At 45.3% G+C, this 16,868-nt stretch overlaps 1 protein-coding gene across 1 annotated transcript in view; it reads left to right on the forward strand.

Moving 5' to 3' along the window:
* Nucleotides 1-1,081: 1,081 nt before the first annotated feature.
* Nucleotides 1,082-16,868, forward strand: part of LOC126106638 (speckle-type POZ protein-like) — a 59,696-nt gene continuing 43,909 nt past the window's right edge. Inside the window, exon 1 of the mRNA XM_049912993.1 lies at nt 1,082-1,156. Coding sequence (XP_049768950.1) covers nt 1,121-1,156 — 36 coding nt within the window. The 5' untranslated portion in view covers nt 1,082-1,120. The remainder of the gene's footprint in view (nt 1,157-16,868) is intronic.

The raw sequence follows: 16,868 nt of genomic DNA on the forward strand, positions 1-16,868 counted from the left end.
TCTCAGGACTGAAGACCACAACAACAACAACAACACTTCTTTGTCGAGTATTCCATTGTTGAGTATTCTATAAAACAGGCGTACAAAATGTCAGGTCTACGGAAATATAGGTTACATCATGGACCCACAGTGGAGTCATAACTATAAAACCAAACCCATAGGTAGTCAAAATTTAAAAGATTCTGTGAACATAGTTCTTTACAGTCACGAACATCCATACAATCAACGTTAAATTACAATTAGAATTTGGGGAAATAAAAAGAGGAATAAAAAAAAACCAGAAGGGAAATAGCGTTTTTTGGCAAACCTACAGCACGATTATCTCATTACATGAAAGTAGGAACTGTCACAGTAATTTTCACAAAACAATACGGGCTTAATAAGGTACCCATAAATAAAGAGCTTGTATTTGATCTAAGTTAAATGGATTTTACATAACATTTTTATCGGTACAGTTCTTCTCATTGCAGACTTGTAACGAAAATTAATAACTCTCATCTTCGACAGCCAATTGAGAGTTTCTTTGGATGATCCTCGTTTAAAATCGTTCTTCTCAGAAAATACGCAGTGACACGTATTTATATTTGTATCGTTCAAAGCCTCTTAGCCGACCGTGGTGGCCGAGCGGTTCTAGGCGCCTCAGTCGAGAACCGCCCGACCACTACGGTCGCAGGTTCGAATCCTGCCTCGGGCATGGATGTGTGTGATGTCCTTAGGTTAGTTATATTTAAGTAGTTCTAAGTTCTAGGGGACTGATGTCAGATGTTAAGTCACATAGTGCTCAGAGCCATTTGAACCAAAGCCTGTTAGTTACTTGATAAATACTGTAGGACATTACACAAGTGTCGTGTGGTCGTCATTCGTAATGTCCCTACTTCGCATTATGGCGATCGAACGGATTCTAGTTGCTCTCAGAATTCACAGACAGCAGCTGCTCAGATCCAAAGACATGTTACGCAAACAGAGTAGAAAAAGATTCCAGAGATACGCGGCGGTACCTATTGTCTTATCAGCTGTCAGCCGATAACGTTCGTCATTTTCCTCGTACGTAGGCGATCGCAGGTAGACATCAGCTGTGAACGTCTCGCATCAGCAGTAGACGAGAACGGTCGCATCCAGAATGGGGAACGCCGAATCAGCTCAAGATGCGCAGTCGGTAAGTTGTGTCACTGTGATCGTGTGTGAGGCTACAAGCCGACTAAATTACTTCAGTGCGTGCCTTGAGGACCACAACAACCTTCCTGCAGACTAACGCTTCGGCTCTCTTTCAGATGCAAGCAAAAAATGGCTCTGAGCACTATGGGACTTAAGATCTGAGGTCATCTGTCCCCTAGAACTTAGAACTACTTAAACCTAACTAACCTAAGGGCATCACACACATCCATGCCCGAAGCAGGATTCGAACCTGCAACCGTAGCGGTAGCGCGGTTCCGAACTGAAGCGCCTAGAACCGCTCGGCCACCGTAGCCGGCGTGGATCGGACAGTGCACCATCAGAAATGGAGGGGGAAACGTTGTCAATGCCAGCGACTCGCGCTGGTAAAGCGTCAGAAGAATCATCAGGCGAACTGACGTTGGTCGAAGAACCTGAGATACAAGACAACGGGCATTTTGTCAAGTGGGCACGAAGCCTTAACAATTGTGTTTCTCTTCTTCTCTGAATACAATGCACTATTTTAGACATAACACAGGTCTTTTTAAATTTTTTTATCTCCTCCGTCACTCGTCAGCTCGCTTTATTCTCACACATTTACCTCAACTAGTGATGTAGCCCAATCGGAAGTAGGTTCGGAATGGGACTGTTTATGCGGTGAAACGACATGCTGTTGTCTTCAATCTTAAGGCTATTTCGAAACAGTTCTTCAAGGGAATCATCTAGTTAGCTTAATTATGAGCCTGCCAGCTGTGGTCAACCGTTAGTCTCCTCTACAATCATTCTCTCCCCAGTCTGATACAGTGCATTATTAGTTATCAGATTCACCAACACAATCACCATCTGTAGCTCATTTTAAAGTTCCTATACTCACCATGTGTGTAATGTTTATAGAAAAGAAACTGATATAGGCATGCGTATTCAAATACAGAGATATATAAACAGGCACAATACAGCGCGCTGTGGCCGAGCGGTTCTAGGCGGTTCAGTCTGCAACCGCGCAACCGCTACGGTCGCAGGTTCGAATCCTGCTTTGGGCATGGATGTGTGTGATGTCCTTAGGTTTAAGTAGTTCTTAGTTCTAGGGGACCGATGTCCTCAGCTGTTAAGTCCCATAGTGCTCAGACCCATTTGAACCATTTTTTTAGAATACGACGTTGCGGTCGGCAACACCTATATAAGACAACAAGTATCTGGCGCAGTTTGGTTACTGCTGCTACAATGGCAGGGTACCAAGATTTAAGTGAGTTTGAACGTGGTGTCATAGTCGGCGCACGGGCGACAGGACACAGCATTTCCGAGGTAGCGATGAAGTGGGGATTTTCCCCGTACGATAATTTTCACGAGTGTATTGTGAATATCGGGAATCCGGTAGCGTTAACGTTACCACGCAGGGGGTCCAGGTTGGATTCCCGGCGGGGGACTGGATGTTGTGTGCCCTTCATCATCATTTTCATCGTCATTGACTCGCAAGTCGCCGATGTGGCGTCACCTAAAAAGGACTTGCAATACGGCGGCCGAACTCTCCCGCCTGGGGCCTCCCGACCAACAATGCCCTACGATCATTTTCATTTTTCATCGTGAATCCGGTAAAGTTTCAAATCTCCAGCATTGCTGCGGACGGGAAAAGATCCTGCAAGAAGGGGACCAACGACGACTGAAGAGAATCGTCCTACGTGACAGAAGTGCAACCTTTCGGCAAATGGCTGCAGATCTCAACGCTGGGCCACCAACAAGTGTCAGCGTGCGAACCATTCAACGAAACATCATCGATATGGGCTTTCGGAGCCGAAGGCCCACTCGTGTACCCTTGCTGACTGCATGACACAAAGTTTTACGCCTCATCTGAGCCCGTCAACAGTGACATTGGACTGTTGATGACTGGAGACATGTTGCTGGGATGGACACGTACGGGTATGAAGACAACTTCATAAATCCATGGACTCTGCATGTCAGCAGGGGACTGTACAAGCTGGAGGAGGCTCTGAAATAGTATGGGGCGTGTGCAGTTGGAGTGATATGGGACCCCTGACACATCTAGATATGGCTGTGACAGGGGACACCTACGTAAGCATCCTGTCTGATCACCTGCATACATTCATGTTCATCGTGCATTCCGAAAGACTTGGGCAATTGTATTAGGACAGTGCGACACCCCACACGGCTAGAATTCCTACAAAGTGGGTCCAGGAATACTCTTCTGACAAATGTTTTTTATTTCAGTCTTTGATCACAATATCAATTCTTTTGACGATGACCGGTTTCAGTCAGTAATGACTGTCCTCAGATCTGACTGACTGACTAAAACCGGACTGATATTGTGATCAAAGACTGGAATGAAAAACATTTGACAGTATTGGATCACTGTCCATATATGCGACTATGTCGAAGCTGGTGACTCTCTTCTGAGTTTAATCACTTCCGCTGGCCACCAAACTACCCAAACATGAACACTATTGAGCATATCTGGGTTGCCTTGCATCGTGCTGTTCAGAAGGTCGGATCGGTTACGAAATGAAAACAACGGTGAACATCAAGAACGAACTTTTTATAACATTTAGCTAAATCCTACAGTGACTTCCCCACATTGTCGCCGCTCCAACTTTAGATATATGTGAAAGCATGTACCAATGTTCCGGTACCCTTATAATATAAGGCAGCCGCCTCTACCTTCCGCCAGTTCTGCACACTGGTCTGTAACCCGTTGTCTGTGCCAAAATTCTGTCTTCATAGCCAGCGGTTCATGTGAGCAAAGAGATGAAAGTCAGGGGAATCCAGTTCAGGTCTGTGGATGATGAAAAACTTCCCATGTGTAACTCTGCAGGAGCACCTTTTCCGAAGCTTCAGTGTGCGACCGAGCACTATCATGAAGAAGGGCAACATTCCTCTTCGCTTGTTTTGAAGTGCTCTTCGTAGACAGTTTTCTTGAACCACTTGATTCACTCGCTGAACAGGATCATCAGTTGACACTCGCATCGTTCCCTGACTGACTGCTTCATGTTCGTCCGTATATCCGATACTGCAGTGTCTGTGTTACTCTGAATTACGGTACAAGGCACTGCGGCGACTACAGATCTTATGAAACACACTTAATGTATTCGGAATGAATATGGACATCCTGCCTTGGGCATGGATGTGTGTGATGCCCTTAGGTAAGTTAGGTTTAAGTAGTTCTAAGTTTTTTTTGGGGGGGGGGGGGGCTGACGAAGATGTTATGTCCCATAGTGCTCAGAGCCATTTGAATCAATTTTGAATATGGACAACCATCAACTGTAGAATGGAATGACGACAATGAAAAATATATACCGGATCGGCATTCGAACCCGGATTTTCTGCTCATAGAGGTCGGTCGCCTTACCATTTGGCTATCCGAGCATGACTCACGGCCGACAACCTGCTGCTTATTGAAGTTTTGGAACACGACGCCACAATTAATGCCCAGCGAAAAGTCGATATTTGGTAAAAAATAAAATGCGCAATCGAGTCTAAATGTCCAGCAATACTGACGGACGGGATCATTCTGATGCAGGATAATGGCTGCCCACTTGTTGCCAAAACTTTATCGACTACGTTGTTTCTCTGGGAATCCCTTCCACATCCTCCATACAGTCCCGATCTCTACCCATGCGATTTCCATAATTTTGGAGCTCTGAAGAAGGACATTCGTGGTCGTCGATTAGCTTCAGGTGAAGCCTTTAGTACAGTCATGGTATTGTTGGCAATCCCAAAACCTTTTCCATTAAGGCTTTGACAGTCTCCTGTCATATTAAGATAAACTGTTTCACTGCGGAAAATCGTAACACGGTCCCTGACTTCAGCCGTCGCACGGACGCCAAAATGGAAAATATTGAAATAAACGATATCGGAATTGAAAAACAACTGCTATCACTTAGTAGCGGAAAAGCATCCGGACCAGACGAGATACCCTTAAGATTCTACAGTGATTATGCTAAAGAACTTGTCCCCTTTCTATCAGCAATTTATCGTAGATCGCCGGAAGAACGTAAAGTACCTAGCGACTGGAAGAAAGCGTAGGTCGTTCCCATTTTCAAGAAGGGTCATAAATCAGATGCGAATAATTATAGGCCTATTTCGCTTACGTCAATCTGTTGTAGAATAATGGAACATGTTTTGTGTTCTCGTATTATGACGTTCTTAGATAATACAAATCTCCTTCATCATAACCAACATGGATTCCGCAAACAGAGATCATGTGAAACTCAGCTCGCCCTATTTGCCCAAGAAATTCACAGTGCCGTAGACACTGGCGAGCAGATTGATGCCGTATTCCTGGACTTCAGGAAGGCATTTGATACGGTTCCGCACTTACGTTTAGTGAAAAAAATACGAGCTTACGGAATATCGGACCAGGTTTGTGATTGGATTCAGGATTTCCTAGAAGAAAGAACACAACATGTCATTCTTAACGGTTCAAAATCTGCAGATGTAGAGGTAATTTCGGGAGTACCGCAAGGAAGCGTGATAGGACCTTTATTGTTTACAATATACATAAATGACTTAGTTGACAACATCGGTAGCTCCGTGAGGCTATTTGCAGATGACACGGTTGTCTACAAGAAAGTAGCAACATCAGAAGACTCGTACGTACTCCAGGAAGACCTGCAGAGGATTAATGCATGGTGCGACAGCTGGCAGCTTTCCCTAAACGTAGATAAATGTAATATAATGCGCATACATAGGGGCAGAAATCCATTCCAGTACGATTATGCCATAGGTGGTAAATCATTGGAAGCGGTAACGACCGTAAAATACTTAGGAGTTACTATCCGGAGCGATCTGAAGTGGAATGATCACATAAAACAAATAGTGGGAAAAGCAGGCGCCAGGTTGAGATTCATAGGAAGAATTCTAAGAAAATGTGACTCATCGACGAAAGAAGTAGCTTACAAAACGCTTGTTCGTCCGATTCTTGAGTATTGCTCATCAGTATGGGACCCTTACCAGGTTGGATTAATAGAAGAGATAGACATGATCCAGCGAAAAGCAGCGCGATTCGTCATGGGGACATTTAGTCAGCGCGAGAGCGTTACGGAGATGCTGAACAAGCTCCAGTGGCGGACACTTCAAGAAAGGCGTTACGCAATACGGAGAGGTTTATTATCGAAATTACGAGAGAGCACATTCCGGGAAGAGATGGGCAACATATTACTACCGCCCACATATATCTCGCGTAATGATCACAACGAAAAGATCCGAGAAATTAGAGCAAATACGGAGACTTACAAGCAGTCGTTCTTCCCACGCACAATTCGTGAATGGAACAGGGAAGGGGGGATCAGATAGTGGTACAATAAGTACCCTCCGCCACACACCGTAAGGTGGCTCGCGGAGTATAGATGTAGATGTAGATGTAAATGTATCAACAGTTAACCTATTTTTTGAGGTAATAAACAATTTACTTACTGAAACTTCCTGGCAGCTAAAAACTGTGTGCCGGACCGAGACTCGAACTGGGGACCTTTGCCTTTCGCGGGCAAGTGCTCTACCACTGAGCTACCCAAGCACGACCCACGCCCCCTCCTCACAGCTTTACTTCTTCTAGTATCTCGTCTCCTGTCTTCCAAACTGTGTAGAAGCTCTCCTGCGAAACTTGCACAACTAGCACTCCTGAAAGACGTTTCGCAGGAGAGTTTCTGTAAAGTTTAGAAGGTAGGAGACGAGATACTGGCAGAAGTAAAGCTGTGAGAAGGGGCGTGAGTCGTGCTTGGGTAGCTCAGTGGTAGAGCACTTGCCCACAGAAGGCAAAGGTCCCGAGTTCGAGTCTCGGTCTGGCACACAGTTTTAATCTGTCAGGAAGTTTCAATCGTTAGGGAATTCAATATTCCGAGATCCACTGTCTTGAGAGGGTGCTGAGAATACGACAGGTATTACCTCTCACCACGGAAGGATGTATCTACACACTGTAAAAGTTTCACACATGCAGAATGAAAACTGTATTTTTACAAAAATAGTGTGCATTTCCTTTGCAGTGACCCACGTATATCTGTAACATTCAGCTGTTTGACCATACCACTGCTTCTAGGCTCAGTTAATTTCGCAGGATACCTTGCGCTTGGTCTGCTTACAAACATCTCAGTGCACATCTCGCATAACATATCAACTGCTTGTCACCTGCTCGTAACCTGAACAGAAGACGTCACTTACATACTATCCTAGCTGTGCCCATACATAAAACAATGCTTTGCTGTATTTAAGAAAATGCCGAAGCACTTACATTTCTCAGCCTCATAACTTTTTCGCTAAAAAATTAACGCAGAGGGCCACTTTCTCTCTTTCACACAGTAAATTACATGCTTGGATCTTTCACCAATTATGCTCCTTTCTCGCCGGCAGCGGTGGCCGTGCGGTTCTAGGCGCTCCAGTCCGGAGCCGCGCTGTTGCTACGGTCGCAGGTTCGAATCTTGCCTCGGGCATGGGTGTATGTAATGTCCTTAGGTTAGTTAGGTTTAAGTAGTTCTAAGTTCTAGGGGACTGATGACCACAGCAGTTGGGTCCCATAGTGCTCAGAGCCATTTGAACCATTTTTTTGCTCCTCTCTCTTTCCATATGTCAATCAGACACGCCTGTTTCTTCCCCTCATCCCTTCCCTACTTGTGTTCTGTGACCTTCGTCTGTCTCTCCTCCTCACAACTCTTTTCTCACGTCAATTGTTGCCATCGGTTTCTGTCATTGTTGCCAGCCCAAAATAAGTTACATCCGCTACGAGCATATTCAAATTCTGCCTCATTCCCCTGTAATATATAATGCAATTTACAATACTTAAAGCCCACACCAATTACTGGCGATTTATGAGCTAAATAAGGGACTATAAACAAGCATCTTCATAGATTTCTAGCCATGTCACTTGACAATCAGCAACACCAAGTACGACAGAGATGAATCTGAAAATCGTGAATCATTCACAAGGTCGCTGATAATACACTGAAGGGCCAAAGAAACTGGTACACCTGCCTAATATCGTATAGGGCCCCCACGAGCACACAGATGTGCTGCATGGACTTGACTGATGTCTGAAGTAGTGCTGGAGGGAATTGAAATCATGAATCCTGCAGGGCTGTCTATAATTCCGTAAGAGTACGAGTGAGTGGAGATCTCTTCTCAACAGCACGTTGTAAGGCATCCCAGATACGCTCAATAATGTTCATGTCCGTCATGTGGTTAAACTCAGAAGAGTGTTCCTGGTGCCACTCTGTAGCAATTCTGGACGTGTGGGGTGTCGCATTGTCCTGCTGGAATTGCTCAAGTCCGTCGGAATGCACATTGGTCATGAATGGATGCAGGTGATCAGGGAGGATGCTTGCGTACGTGTCACCTGTCAGAGTCGTATCTAGACACATCAGGGGTCTCATATCATTCCAACTGCACACGCCCCACACCATTACAGAGCGTTCACCAGCTTGAACAGTCCCCTCCTGACCTTCAGGGTCCATGGATTCATAAGGTTGTCTCCATAACTGTATACGTCCACCTCCTTGATACAGTTTTAAAAGAGACTCCTCAGAGCTGGCAATATGTTTCCAGTCATCAACAGTCCAATGTCTGTGTTGACGGGCCCAGCGAAACGCAACTGCGCCAGACACTTCTCGTCTTATATAGGCGTTGCTGACCGGAGAGCCGTATTCTACTTGTTTGTCTATGTCTGCATTCGAACACGCATGCCTTTACGATTTTTTTATCGCTTCAGTGTATAATAATTGTAGTTTGACACAGCAGGTACTTTTCTGTTTACACGAGATCTGAACTTGTTTACGAAAAGTTTCATTGTATTTAAAATGTCTTCATCTATTGTTTTTGGAGAGAATAATTATTTTCTCGATTTTTTTCTCATCTCGTGCAAGCACACTCCCGTATTCCCCTTACTTCTTTGGTGTTGAACAGCCCATTATAACATTCATTATGTAGGAGGCTTACACCTTTAACGCTAGTAAATTCAGATCACACACGTCCGATTAACACGACTTGTTTTCTCGTGTGTCAGTTGTTGCTTTAATTAATAGTAACGGGTATTATGGTCGATTGGCAACAGCCGGCGACATCTTTCAGTGTACGTGATGCCTTAAATAGTTGTCTCAGATGTATCATATCATTTATACCCAAAGAAGTACGAGTGCGTGTAGGTTAAACTGCATGCAACATTCACAGTAGATATTAAATCTGTATTAGTCTCTAAATTACTAACGTTTTAAAATTAACGGAATATTGATTTAAAATTTATTTTTTGTGCTTTGGAATGGATATTTCCTGGGGGAGGCTTCCCATTCACCAAAACGAATTTAAATTACACTTCATTCTAACAATTTTAGAATTCCGCCGCCACGCCGCAAAGGTATAACCTATTCGTACTCTTATCATTCTTGTTCTACTTTTTTAGGAACTAGTGAAAACTCTGCTGTTTTTCTACTGCAGCTGCTAGGATTTTCTACTATTTGCCTTATAGTTAATTCTAAGTGTTGTAGCTATTCCATATTAATTGTAAGTCTTCTTCCAACATGCGTATCGTTATCAACACAAAATAAATTATGTGGAACGTATGATACTTCTAATTTTGCCAGGATAAATCAATAAATTGTCTTCAGATGCCGTAAATAAGAAACTAATTAAGTGTGTATATAAATACATCCATAATTTTGCAGCATTTTCCTTTAGATATTTACGTTACATATTAGTTGAGCCACGCATTGGTTAACAAATATAGCGAAGCACCTAGAAGACGTAGTCGGATGCCAATGCAACTATGCACAAAAATTAACTATTAAATAGTGTTAATTTTTAACCATTCACTGTCATATATTACCCAATCAATCGTACACTTTGTGGTATGAATCACTTAAGAGATATGATTTAAGGGAATTTTTAAATTTCTGAATTTTAGCTGTCCTTTTAATCTCCTTAGGAAATTTCATGTACAAAAATTTTATTCCACTATAAAAATGCTTTTTTGTCTTTCTTGTTTGTTTAGTGTTGGTGCATCTAAGTTTAGTCTGGCTCTTGTCATGATTATGAATTCTGCTGTTTGTGAGATAGCTGTTGATGTTTGTCCTGATCGGCGTAACAGACTGCTCAGTTGGAATTCCGAGTTATTTAAACAGATATCTGCGGGGAATTTTTAAACTTCCACAGCATTGGCACGCGGCTAATTAGGATCCAGGGAGTCAACAATGAATGACTGTAAAGATAGAATGTCTCTAAAAACAAAAATGAAAATTAGTAGACAATTATGCATACTGCTTGTGATATGTAACGCAGAAGACTGTTCTTTTGTTAATGCTGCCGGTATCAAGTTCTCGATAAATATCCTGACGTCACAGACGGGGAATAACCGCTTCATCATTATCTCTGCAGCTGCAGATAATCCTGCGATAGCATCGACAACTGCGTGAGAAAGTCAGAAAAATGGAGCACCTGGAGACTGATTCCGGGAAGACATTTCGCAGAAGCGCAATCAACAATCCCACCTCAGACCTGGCTTTTTAAGATTTTGGCCTTTTAAGATAAAGACAATGGCTGCGATAGAATATCTCTAAAAACAAAAATGAAAATTAGTAGACAATTATGCATACTGTTTGTGATATGTAACGCAGAAGACTGTTCTTTTGTTAATGCTGCCGGTATCAAGTTCTCGATAAATATCCTGACGTCACAGACGGGGAATAACCGCTTCATCATTTATCTCTGCAGCTGCAGATAATCCTGCGATAGCATCGACAACTGCGTGAGAAAGTCAGAAAAATGGAGCACCTGGAGACTGATTCCGGGAAGACATTTCGCAGAAGCGCAATCAACAATCCCACCTCAGACCTGGCTTTTTAAGACTTTGGCCTTTTAAGATAAAGACAATGGCTGCGATTGTCATACTGAGATAATTCTGCAGAGGAAGAAACCAGTAGCGTTCGATGTAACGAGCCTGGAAGTAAAAACCAGACGTAGGGAGCAGAGCTTTACCAAATTCTGCCCGCATCTCGTGGTCGTGCGGTAGCGTTCTCGCTTCCCACGCCCGGGTTCCCGGGTTCGATTCCCGGCGGGGTCAGGGATTTTCTCTGCCTCGTGATGGCTGGGAGTTGTGTGCTGTCCTTAGGTTAGTTAGGTTTAAGTAGTTCTAAGTTTTAGGGGACTGATGACCATAGATGTTAAGTCCCATAGTGCTCAGAGCCATTTGAACCATTTTTGAACCAAATTCTGCATCTGAGCTCATGGCGGCATTCCAGGACATGAAACATGAGCGAGATGGCCGGAGCAACCACTTGCAATGGAGAAATCAACACGCAGATCTTGATGAGTGCATCGATGAAGGATGGAAATACGAGGGTGGTCTGTAAAGTTCTCGGAACGAAATAGAAAAAAAAGTACTTACGTCACTGAAACTTTTTTATTTTTCAGTGTAGTGTCCTTGTAGATTAATGCAATTGGTCCAACAATATTCCAGCGGCTTGATCCCATCTCGAAAATGAGTTTCCTCCAGGCCTCAAAATAGTTGTCAACTCCTGTTATCAGTTGTTTGAAGTGAATCGTCGTCCACCACGAAATATTTTCAGTTTTGGGAACAGATGGAAGTATGATAGAGCCAAATCAGGTGACTAAGGCGGGTGTGGCACCAGGTCATGCCCTGTGTATTGTGTATTGACCTGGGGACCTAGAAACGATGGAGAGGCTTCGTCCCGCCATAGCGCTTAGTTCGTGTAATTTTGTCATGACGACGGCACACGTGTGCGGGCGCGCATTGTCTTGTTGAAAGATGACTCTCTTCCTTGTTAAACCTGGCCTTATTGTTGCAATTTCTCCATGAGGTTAGCATAGTATTCTCCAGTAATCCCCTTCGCATCCCCGAGCACTGATGCCGTAACCTTGCTCGCTGAGGAATTGTCTTTGCTTTCTTTGCTGGCAGAGAATCAGCATGTTTCCGCTGCTCTGACTGTTGTTTTGTGTCTGGGGTACAGAAGTGCACCCAAGTTTCATCTATGGTCACAAACCGGAGCAAAAAATCTTTTTTCTTTCTCCTAAACCGGGCCAAACATTGCTCCGATACGTCCATTCTCGTGCGTTTTTGATCCAACGTCAAGAGTGGCGACACTTATCTTGCAGATAATTTTTTTCGTTTCTAATTCTTCAGTTAAAATGTGATACACCCTTTCAGATGACATCTGGCAAGCGTGAGCAATTTCACCCATTTTCAATCGGCGATTCTCCATGACCATTTTGTGCACTTTCGCAACGATCTCTGGAGTAGTGACACATCTTGGCCGACCGCTGCGCGGATCATCATCTAAGCTTTCCGGACCAGACTTAAATTCATTTGTCCACTTGGCAACAGTTGAATATGAAGGAGCAGAGCCCCCCAGTGTATTCTGGAAATCGGCATGAATGTCCTTTGCTTTCATACCTTCCTTTACGAAGTACTTAATCACTGCTCGAATCTCGATGTTTTCCATCTTCACAAATCACTATGTGGGAACAACAAGAGAGCCACGTCACCGGCAGAGCTCTCCTCCAAGAGCACTGATTAGGCACGTGTTTACAGGCAACAGTCCAATGAATATCACGTGAACAACTCGTTGCACATGCCCTGACCTCTCACGGTGATTCTGAGAACTTTTCGAACCACCCGCATATTAACATGTTAAGGGAAATTAAGGAACATGCTCAGAGAGTAAGCGTGCTAAATTTTTATATTTTATTAGAAAAAGTGTACCTGTTGAAACATTTGTTGACCATTTTTCCACATAATCAATATTCTGTTTAGTGTCTGTGGTGAGCCAGGGCAGATACTTCTTTAGGCTCTCATCTAAGACATCTCCCTCCAGCTCCTTCCCCCACTTCAGAACCGCTTTCTGCACCTGCTTGTCACTTGAAAATGTAATTCCACTCACGTGTGACTTCAGGGAAGTGAAAAAATAATAATCTGAAGGCGCCAGATCAGGGGAATATGGAGGGTGGATCGGAACACCCGAACCAAGTGAGTCCAAGAGCTCCTTGATGACAAAGGCTGAGGGAGGACGTTTGTTGTCGTGCAACAAACGCACTCCTCTCGTCAGTGTCCCCCTCCTTTTGTTTTGAATGCCCCATTTGTCCTTTATGGGTCTCTCAATATCATGTCCATTGATGATCTCCCCCCGTGGCGGAAATACCATCAAAATGATGCGTTTTCGGTCACAAAACATTGAGGCTATGATTTTTTGTCCGAAATCGTGATTTTCAATTTTTTAGCAGATTGGTTATCGGTGTGACGTCACAGCGACGACTGCGGTTTTGTCTCAGGCGCGTGATGAGCCACCCACGTTTCATCTCCACTCACAGTAGAGTTCAAAAAATCCTCACCTTCCAATTAAAGTCGCTTAAGAAAATCGCTAGCGCTGTTGATCGGATTTTTCTTTGCTGCTCTGTCTGGGATTCACCTCGCGCACAGTTTCCGGTATCCCAGCGTTTCTGTGGGTGTCTCGCAAAGAGAGTTCTTAAGAGCTGAGGAAACGTGGCAGAAATTTCATCCACTGTCAATCGGCGGTCTACACAAACAGTTTCCTCTATGTTTTGCACCCACAAATCAGCAGTCAAAATCTTCTACGTCTCTGTTCGTCGCGAACAAATTCCCCATACCGCTTAAACCCCCTCGTTCTCGTCGTCAGCACCTTCGCTGTAAACTGTTTTGATTCGCGAGAGAAATTCAGTACGTGTTACCCCTGCCACGAGTAGGAATCGGATCACAGCACTTGGCTTACACGTGGCGGGATTTCTTAGCTACCTCTTTCACGCAACTGGACACTACAATGCGACTGCATGTATTAACCTCTTCCTGCCCGCCCAGTTAGCCGTGTGGTCTAACGCACGGCTTTCCGGATTGGGAAGGAGCGCCTGGTCCCCGGCACGAATCCGCCCGGAGGACTTGAGACGAGGTCCGGTTAGCCGGCCAGTCTGTCGATGGTTTTTAGGTGGTTTTCCATCTGCCTCGGCGAATGCGGGCTGATTCCCGTTATTCCGCCTCAACTACACTACGTCGGCCATTGCTGTGCAAACAAGTTCTCCGCGTACGCAAACAGTACCTTTACTGTACCACACAAACATAGGGGTTACACTCGTCTGGTGTGAGACGTTCCTTGGGGAGCGCTAGACGTACAGGAGTGAGCGGATGGATGGAAACAGTATTCTGTGGGACTCTACAAGGGGGAGGGGGGGGGGGAGGTAGGGAGGGGGGCTGTCTGCTGACGTCACGGAAGGAATGGATTCTGATTTAAAACGTATAAGGGTCCAATATGTTAAAGCTTCACGGAGCATTCTAAGACTTACGAATAAACGAGATAGAATTGCTAAAAGTCACTGGCAGAAGTGTCGGCCATCACAATTCACGTTCACATGTTCCTTTATTGGTCTCAGCAACGTTAAAGGCACCAGAGAGATAGTTCCGACGTTGCGGTTAATAACGGAAGCAAAACTCAAGATAAATCAAAGAACGTTTATAGGATTTCTCGATCTAGGAAAATCGCTCGACAATGTAAAATGGTGCGAGATGTTTGAAATACTGAGAAAATTAGATTTATACCATCGGGAATGGTTCAGGAGCGGCACTAAAATTCATTGTCAAATGGTACCCTTGATAACATGGCTTTGATGTCCTGAGTGAAAGCAAGGCAGAACTAGCCCACCCGGTTAGTCGTGTGGTCTAACGCATGGCTTTCTGGATTGGGAAGGAACGCCTAGTCCCCGGCACGAATCCGCCCAGTGGATTTGTGTCGAGGTCGGGTGAGCCGGCCAGTATGTGGATGGTTTTTAGGCGGTTTTCCATCTGCCTCGGCGAATACGAGCTGGTTCCCCTTATTCTGACTCAGCTACACTGTGTCGGCGATTGCTGCGCAAACAAGTTCTCCACGTAGGCGTACACCACGTAAACGTAGGGGTTACACTCGTCTGGTGTGAGACGTTCCCTGTGAGTGTGTGTGTGGCGGGGGAGGGTGGGGGGAGGGGTCCACCAGGGGCCGAACCGCACAATAACCCTGAAAGTGTGGTTCGGTGTAGGGTGGCGGAGGGGTGAAGTGGACTGCGGTAGTCGTCGTGGGGCTGTAGACCAGGTTTTGGACCACTGCGGCTGTGGTGGGAATGGAGCCTCTCCGTCGTTTCTAGTCCCCTGGTTAACATACAATACAATACAAGGCAGAACTACAGGATGGGTTGAACGAAACAGTCAGACGAGCACAGAATATGGACTGAGAGTAAAAAAAATTTCAAAGAAGTTATGAGAAGCAGAAGTAAAATTAACGACTAATTAACATCAAAATCGGTTCTTTGGAGATGCTGCTAGTGTTTGCTCCTGTGGTTAGCTCCACTCCTGGGACTTCTGCACTGGCTTCTGTTGTAACAGTGTTATTCGTGCTAACCCTAGAACTAGCCTCCAGTGTATTAGTTAGACCTGTCTGGAATAAACAACTATTTCAAAACCCCCTTTGTCCAAGAGTCTCCACAACGAGTTCTCTACCGAGTCTCACCACCTGCATTTCTTGCAAATGCCTATACCAATGTTGGCTCAGATAGAAGAAAACAGTCAAATGCCTTCACTGTGAATTGTCCTTCTGCCTTCTGCTCTGTACAGCTCGGGAGCGCAGACAGACCCGCAACCCCTTTTTCCCTCTCCTACCTATGTCAGGACACGACAGAGAGAATGATAAGAAAGACGTATTTGGCTGTAAGAACAGAAACTACTGTACAAGTCAACTAATACAACATTTGCTCAACGTGTACTGCCCTCTGCCAATGTGTATAACATTTCTCCTATGCCTCAGGCTATCTAGAATAAGCTTTCTATTATATTAATTTGTAAGTGAAGGACAGAACACCTTTTAATGGGTTGCTACTAACTGAACATTATGCATTCAGATGCGGCAGCTGTAACACTCCGCATCATATAACCACATCAACAAAAGTTTGTTTCTCCCAAATACACTCCTGGAAATGGAAAAAAGAACACATTGACACCGGTGTGTCAGACCCACCATACTTGCTCCGGACACTGCGAGAGGGCTGTACAAGCAATGATCACACGCACGGCACAGCGGACAAACCAGGAACCGCGGTGTTGGCCGTCGAATGGCGCTAGCTGCGCAGCATTTGTGCACCGCCGCCGTCAGTGTCAGCCAGTTTGCCGTGGCATACGGAGCTCCATCGCAGTCTTTAACACTGGTAGCATGCCGCGACAGCGTGGACGTAAACCGTATGTGCAGTTGACGGACTTTGAGCGAGGGCGTATAGTGGGCATGCGGGAGGCCGGGTGGACGTACCGCCGAATTGCTCAACACGTGGGGCGTGAGGTCTCCACAGTACATCGGTGTTGTCGCCAGTGGTCGGCGGAAGGTGCACGTGCCCGTCGACCTGGGACCGGACCGCAGCGACGCACGGATGCACGCCAAGACCGTAGGATCCTACGCAGTGCCGTAGGGGACCGCACCGCCACTTCCCAGCAAATTAGGGACACTGTTGCTCCTGGGGTATCGGCGAGGACCATTCGCAACCGTCTCCATGAAGCTGGGCTACGGTCCCGCACACCGTTAGGCCGTCTTCCGCTCACGCCCCAACATCGTGCAGCCCGCCTCCAGTGGTGTCGCGACAGGCGTGAATGGAGGGACGAATGGAGACGTGTCTTCTTCAGCGATGAGAGTCGCTTCTGCCTTGGTGCCAATGATGGTCGTATGCGTGTTTGGCGCCGTGCAGGTGAGCGC

Source organism: Schistocerca cancellata, chromosome 10, assembly GCF_023864275.1.
Source record: "Schistocerca cancellata isolate TAMUIC-IGC-003103 chromosome 10, iqSchCanc2.1, whole genome shotgun sequence".
Classification (NCBI taxonomy): domain Eukaryota; kingdom Metazoa; phylum Arthropoda; class Insecta; order Orthoptera; family Acrididae; genus Schistocerca; species Schistocerca cancellata.